This window comes from Bison bison, unplaced genomic scaffold, assembly GCF_000754665.1.
Source record: "Bison bison bison isolate TAMUID 2011002044 unplaced genomic scaffold, Bison_UMD1.0 scf7180017864089, whole genome shotgun sequence".
Classification (NCBI taxonomy): Eukaryota; Metazoa; Chordata; class Mammalia; order Artiodactyla; family Bovidae; genus Bison; species Bison bison.
In genome coordinates, this window is record NW_011494661.1 from 998,359 (window position 1) to 1,005,974 (window position 7,616).

The 7,616-nt window shown below is 55.2% G+C and overlaps 1 protein-coding gene across 1 annotated transcript in view; it reads right to left on the reverse strand.

Moving 5' to 3' along the window:
- The window catches only part of NRXN2 (neurexin 2), a 99,262-nt gene that overhangs the window by 59,848 nt on the left and 31,798 nt on the right, over positions 1-7,616 (reverse strand). The window contains exons 6-7 of the mRNA XM_010838098.1: positions 7,582-7,605; positions 3-139 (exon numbers count right to left, since the gene is read on the reverse strand). Coding sequence (XP_010836400.1) covers positions 3-139; positions 7,582-7,605 — 161 coding nt within the window. The remainder of the gene's footprint in view (positions 1-2; positions 140-7,581; positions 7,606-7,616) is intronic.

Genomic DNA, 7,616 nt, shown 5'->3' on the forward strand with positions numbered 1-7,616 from the left:
TGTTGCTGACGGGCGAGCCCGGCAGGTCGGCCGTGTTGGGGCTGCCCCCGATGTAGAAGAAGTCGTCAGAGCCCAGCATAGTGTAGTCCTCCTGCGTGTAGCCTGTGGTGGTCAGGATCCCGTCCACCGAGATGGTCACCTGCCCAGCCCAGGGAGGGAGGGGGAGACAAGGAGACAACTGGCATCAACTCCCTGGGAAGAGCCATGGGTAGGGCAAGGGAGGGGCTGGGGGGCAGTGGGGAGAGGGACTCTCCATTTTTATGTCTGCTTGTCTCGGAGGAGGAACAGTGGGGGTGTGGAGACGGAGAAAGGAGGCAGCACAAGATTTGATGGTTTCAGGGCGGGCTGAGGCCGGCCCCATGGCCCCTTTGGCAGACAGAGGCCTGAAGGGCGCCCGAGGTGTTCACTGTGCACAGCAGCAGGAAGTGGCTCCCAGAAGTGGCCCTGGATGGACAGATGGATGGGAGTGGGGGCCCCTGAGATGCAAATGGCACCGTTGCTTCTCTCCTCTTGAAGGGTCTCTGGACGCACACGTGATTTCAGAGCATCTCTCATTAAAGAGGCAGAGAGCACCAGTTCTCCTGGGGTCCTGGTGGCTTCGACACCCCTGCAGCTCTCCCTCCAGGGCGGTTGAGTCCTTTCAGTCTTAGCCCACGGGGAGGTTGGACAATAGCAAGGGCGTGAGGAACAGGAACCCAGGGACTGCTGGGGAGCCTTGGCACTTCTCAGGAGACACACAGTGCCTTTGAGGGCTGATTCCCATCACTGCCTCCTAACTGGTCCCAACCCCCTTGCTGGGTCTGTCTTGCTATCCGGGTCCCTCTGTTTTGGGGTCACTTTCTTGTCCCCCAAGGAGGGGGCAGCCGCTGGCCTATTCATCACCCTACCTGATTCATTCATCACCACAATTACTCTATGGAGTCAGGGCCAGGCTAGGGAACCGAGGGAGACAGGCTAACTTCCTGTTACCTTGTCCCTGGGCTGAAAACTCAGGAAACAAAACAAGACAGGTAGGGATGGGGGCATACCTGGTGTTCCAAGGAGGTGAAAAGGGCTCAGTAGTGGCCTGGGGAAGGCAAAAGTGACCTTAGTGTGGGGACAGTGACGAGTGCAGGGAACTCCATGAGTCCCTGCTCCCCAGGCAAATGTCCACCTGAGCTCTGAAAAGTCTAGGCAGAGGAGCACCCACACCCAACCAGGCTGTGGCACAGAGTGAAGGGCGGGGGGACCACAAGCCCCCACTCTCAGAAGGTGGTGGATTAGGACAGTCAGGCTCCCACAGGGGCGATCAGGAAGCCAGCTCACAGTGAACTCAACACCATGCTTCTCCAGGCTACAGCTCCTCCCGCTTCCCATCCCCCAAATGTGCCTCAGCACCCCCTTTCTGGGCAAAGTCTGGAGACTGGGGCCTTCCAATCACAGCCCACAGTGTCCTTCCCACACCAGTCCATACGCACATGCCACCAGCCATCTTCCAGTGACTGGTCTCCAGGGTTCCACTGTTTCGGGGATGGGGAGTGGGTATTAGGAACACCTGAGGGACATGAGCGGAACAGGGCCAGGGGACCATCCCTCACAGGATCCTCAAGTCCCCCTCATGCTGGGCTGGCCTCACAGTGTGTGGGGGTGGAGCTGAAGGGGCTCCCTCCTGGGAACCATCAAATCTTGTGCTGGGGGGACTGGGTTCAAGGACAGAGGTAAGGGCGTGTCTTTGTGGAAGTGGGCACTTTGAAGATTTTGAGTCTTGTTTTGAGGTGAGGGCTGGGCATTATTGTTTATAGCTTCTTCCCTCAATCCCACCCGAGGCTAGGAAATGGAGATCTGGGTGGAAAGGGAAAGGGTCAAAGTATTAGTCACAAAACATGCAGACGAGATTAGAACGGGCAGGAGGAGCTGGAGAAAGGGGAGCTGGAGAAAGGGGAGGAGGGGGCTGGGATGCAGGGCTGGGAGTAAGACAGGGAGAGGTGGCAGGGGAAAGGGGCCTCCAGCCCACCCTCCTCTCCCAGGGCCGCACTGAGAGACCAGGAATCCGGCCACTAGTATAGTTCTGAGTCTACGTCTAGAAACCCAACTGAGAGTCAGCTCCTGAAGGCTGGGCCCCTGGCCTGACGTGTCCCTGTGACCCTACTAATCCCAGTACAGTCCAGGGGAAACATAGCCACCATTCAGGTGACCGTCAAGTGGCCTGATGATCTGGGCCACACAGCTCTTACTGCCTGTGTGCCACGTGTGAACCTGGTGCCTGGGGAGAGAACATGGACAGAATCACAGTCCTCTGAGGCTGCTGCCTTCACCCTAGAGTTAGAAAGACATGACTTGGGGCCCCTCCTTGACACCCCTCCCGACTGGGTGCAAATCTGACCTTGCCCACCTTGCTTTATATGAATCTCTGCCACGTGGTGCTCCCTATGGGAAAAGGGCTGCCTTAACCCCTTGTGTATCTGTTCTGGTGTTTTAGAGCCTCCCTGGCCCAGGGGTTGGGGAGAGAGCAGCAGGAGGCACGGTAACATAGGGAGGTGCATGGAGGAAGGGGGGGTGAGGGAAGAAGAGAGAGAAAGGGGGAGACGGGCACCACGAGAAAGGAAGCCGAGGATCGGAGGGGATGGAGGAAGGTCTCTGGGGAAGGTGAGGAGGTAGATGAGTGAGATTAGTAAAACCCGACTGTTTCCTCAGACAAATCAAAGTCCAGACACAAAAATGGCAGGTTCGTTAGTAAAAGCAGGAAACAGGGGGATAATTCCCCCAGTCCCCCTCCACCCCAGGGGTTCATGATGCCCCTGCCCCCCAACCCCCCCACACACAGCTTCTGGAAGGGGTGGGGCCGGCAGGGGAAGAGGGCAGAGGGGGGACATGCAACACAGAACAGCCATGGCAGCTTGGACACATGCGGGTTAGAGGGCCTGGGTGGGGGTCCCGGCCCAGCAGGACAAGCGAGAGAAAGGCAGCCGGGGTGGGGGGAAGGTACGCAGGGCCAGGGTGCGTAGGGAAGAGCCCAAATGGAGGCAAAAGAGCTGCAGGGGTGCAGAAGGAGAAGCTTCCTTCCAACAGAGGAGGGGAGAGGAGCCGCCACTACGACAGAGACATGTACAGGTTGAGAAAGAAAGGGAAGGGATGTTAGACTCAGACCTTCCTCCCCAGAGGGCGACCCAGACACTCACTCCCACCACCCATTCGCCACTGATCACTGACCCCAGGCACACCTGCTCACACACCACATCTTACTGAAGGCGGTGGGAGAGAGTCCTGACAGCCTCATTTCCAAGCAGCATCCTTTTTGTCATCAGGACCACGGCTAGCACCCCAAGACACAGCAGAGACTGCACGCAACCCACATTAATCCACACAACACAGACAGACCAGGCCCTGAGTGGGGCTGAGTAGAACATGACGAACGAGCCACAGCTCTGCCCCAGAAGAGCCATGACCAGTCAAGGAAGAGGGGAAGGAGCCCATGCCCAGCCTCTGCTCCATTCCCCAGGGACGGGGAAGGTGGCCGGAGGTGGCTGCAAGGGGCAGCCTATGACCTTGATGGGTTCTCAGCCCTTCCTGCTGGCCCCACCTCCCTTCTGCTCTGCTCTGCTGGTCTCCCCCCTTAGGCAAGCTGCTAGCATGAAACCAGGTCCTGGCCACAAATGTTCTGCCTCAGGCACTCCATGCCCATCATGGTCCCAAAGGAAAGGCTGGAAAGAGGGGAATGGCCCTCTGACATCACCCAGAGCCTTTCCCAGCTCCCTGCTATGATTATAGGGTCACCGACCTTCCTGGGAGGAGGATTATTAAAGGGAGAATAAGATCAAGGGCAGATTTTTTTTAACTTGTAAGCAGGTTAGAGGGGCTCTGGGGAGTCATGAAATCCCTTGACATTGTACGCAAACCACTTCAGTGGGTTTTCCTCCAGTGAGAGTCCACTGCTGTCAGCAAACTCTCAAAAGGCTCACGATCCAAAGATGAGTAAGGCCAGCTCGTTCAGGAAGGCAGGCCTGGCCTGCCCTTAGGACTGCAGAGGGTGGGAACAGGGCATGAGGAGAGGAGGACAGCCAAAGGGCGTGTGCAGCCGCACAGCGAATCCTGATGACTGGACTCAATGGTGCTGGAACATACACTTCAGGTCAGAAATCCTGAGTTCTTATTTGGTCTTTACCATCTTCCAGAACAATACTCATTTCACCTCCCTGACTCTCATCTGTAAAGGGGTTTAACAACTTCCATGACTCCTGCTTCTCCCAGGCTTACTGTGAGGATCAAATGAGATCAATGAAGTGAAAGCACTGAACTCTTCCACTACTTGTTACATTGCCCCAGGCCCTCTCAGGCCTCAATTTCTCCCATATGTTAACCGGGAATAATCTCTCCCTGCTGCATGCAATCTAGGCATTTGTCAATTTTAAATGATATTCAAAAAGTGAGAGCTACTTAGAAGAAGCAAAGTCTCCAGGTCAGGTGCGGCGAACACTCCCTCCAGCCTGACCACACCTAACCCAAACCTCTCCACCGGTTGGCCTTTTTGACCTAGATCCACTCTCTCCCCCAAGGAGAAATGCTCAAATAACAAAGAGAGTCCATACAAAGGAATTAGTAAAAATAAATGCAAAACCAACCAGAGCCCGGCTGAGGAATGCCTAGGAAATCAGAGCAGGTTGAACGCTGTCTCTTTGGGTGCTAGGTTCTCTGACTCCACTCCTGGCTCAAAGAGCTGATCCTTGGCACAGGTGTCTGAGGGTTTATGAGGTGACTCAGGCCACCAGGAGGCACCAGCTCTGGTTGTCAAGCAGGGACGCTCACACTAGGAGGCGTGGGCTTCAGAGACTTAGAATTTCACAGGGACTTTCCCTGCCAGGACTGAAATCAGACAAGGCTGTTTGCCTTTTGACCAATTTAACCAAGACATCCCATCTTTCCTCCTCCTCCTCAGGCCCAGTTCCTGGGGCATTCTGGGGTTTCATGTAGTTATTTTAGGACTGAATCCCAAGAAAGGATGGTAATAGGCTCTCCAGTGGGGCCAGAGATGCTATATTCCCCACAGTTTGCTATGGGAAGGGAATCGCTTCTGTACAAAATATCCCTGCCCTGGAAACATGGACATAATCAGTCAACATTTTATAAAGCTTAATAAAATTATAATTTCCTTTACAGAGTACAGACGCTTTCACTTCCGCTACCCTTGTTGACCCTCACACTGACTCCCTGAAAGGCAAGCGAGGAATGTCAGCCGTTTGGCAGATGAGAAACAGCTTTAGCCCCAGTTCACAGTCTTTAACTGAACTGAGACTGGAAGGAAGGGGAAGTCTGGGCCGTAACTCTCAGATAGCATACTCTGCTGCTAAGTGGCTTCAGTCATGTCCGACTCTGTGCGACCCCATAGACGGCAGCACACCAGGCTCCCCCGTCCCCGGGATTCTCCAGGCAAGAACACTGGAGTGGGTTGCCATTTCCTTCTCCAAGGGGTTTCCTTTATCTTGCCTCCCTTCTGTCCTCAAAGTCACAGGTTGGCTGTCCAGTGAAGCTCTGTAAAGAAAGAGTTCCAGGGACTTCCCCGGTGGTCTAGTGGTTAAGACTCCACGCTTCCACTACAGGGGGCACAGGTTTGATTCCTGGTCAGGGAACTAAGTAAGATCTTGAATGCTGCACATAGTGCAGCCAAAAAATAAATTAATAATAAAGAAAGAATTTCAAACGCCCCGTTCAGGTACTCAGTGGCCTGGTCTGAGAGGTAAGCAATGGCAAACTTCTAAAAGCAGCAGCTGAAGAAAAGGGCCTGTGGAAGAGCAGTCCTGGGACCACCACACAGCTCCATCTGAACACCAGGATGACAGAATGGCCAAACGAGGCCTCGGATTGGGGAGGGCTGGGATGGCCGTGGCCTGGGCACTGTTTCGGACACAGGACAAAGGACAGGACCACCACAGGTCTGTGGGTGCAAGGAAGCACAGAGCTGCCAGAGTAGCAGGACAGGCCAGATGTGTTCTCAGGGCTACATCCTCCTGGGAAGATGCAGAACCTCTCAGACAGGGAGCCCCAGCTCCCAAGCTGCCTCCTCTCCAGCCAGGCAGCTCCGTGGGCCTGGTAGGTTGGGCAGGCCAGGCAGCTGCCCCAAGCAGCATGGGCCCCATGGGAGCAGACACGTCCATTTGCAGGGTCCCTAGCCTGGCGCTCAATCACTCTGCATTATTAATAGACGATGACTAACCGCCTGCTGCCGCAGAGCCAGGACCAGGCGGGCAGGAGGGAATCCCAGGGGAGGGCACACAGCAGGGCCTGCAGGCACACACTCATGGGCGAGGCGAGGAGCAAAGGGCCAGCCTCAGCTCCTTCCCTGCTCCCACCAGTCCCAGCCCCACAACCCGCCTCCTAAGAGCCCTCACAGGCTCAAAAACACACAGTCACGCAGCCCCCAGCTCATACCAGTGTTTACACTTGTAGAATCACCAGCAGAGTCTCAAACACACAGTATGGTCTCCCACCAACACCCCCTAAATGTCACACCAACATTTACACACAGTCGCACCCACACACCAACACACACCAGCTGCGTTTACACAGACACCCACACCGACGCTCACAAGGCCTGGGCCCAACCCAAACAGAGGAGCCCAGCAACAAGTACCCCGACTTCACCCCGCTGGGCCTCCTCCTCTCACCCCCTCAACAGGGAAGGGAACCAACCCCGGTCAGAGGCCATGCGGGACAGGCAAAGGGGGGGGGGGCAGAGAGGGGACAGGAGATGGAGGGGAAGAAAGACAGTGTGAGACACAGTGTTAGTCAGAGCAGCAGAGCGGTGGGGAAACTGGACACTGTCCCTGGTGGGGGGAAAAGACCATTCATGCCATGCAAGATGTGGGGGAGCCAGAACCAAGACCCCTCGAGGCTGGGAAGTGAGGCAGGAGATGCTGTCCCTTCTTGGGCAACCAGCCTGGGGCAGCCCCTAAATCGGGGTGAATGGTGATGTGAAGGAGCTCTGCATCCCCCAAGGCCCCCTCCCCACCTGTGACCTGCGGAGCCTATGGCCCCCAGAGGCCTCACCCCCAGCCCCCTCCCCCAGCTCGAGGGGCCTGTCCAGGAGCTGACAGTGAGCAGAGCGTAGCATGTCATGGGATGGTGTTTTCCATGGATTTTCAGGAGACCAAGAAAGAAACTAAATCAGAGAAAAGAAACAAGGGGTGGGGCAGGGGAGAAAAGGAACAAAAGAAAGCAAGAGAAATAAGCAGCCTGGCATCGGGGCTGGTCTAACCAGAGCCGATGAACATGGGGTCTGCCCCAGGTCTCTCTGGCCAGGAATCTGAATTCAGAAATTAGGGGAGGAGGTTAGAGCAGGGACAGGCCAAATTCCTTGATTTCCATTTGTCTTTTGGATTTGCGTTTGGACCAAAAAAGGCAAGAAAAGAGAAAGAGGAAAACTCAAAGAGAGAGAAGCAAAATCTAGAGATTGTCCAGGACGCAGAAAACAATTGGAAGAGCAAAACAACCAAAAACAAATGGGGAAAGGAAACAAAAGAGGGAAAATCGAACAGTTAAAAAAACCCACGGCAAACCAAACGGTAAGACAATTAGAGTGATATCTACCAGATAATGCAGTTTGTTTACCATAGCGTGTCCAATGCCTGCGTGCTTCACCGGAG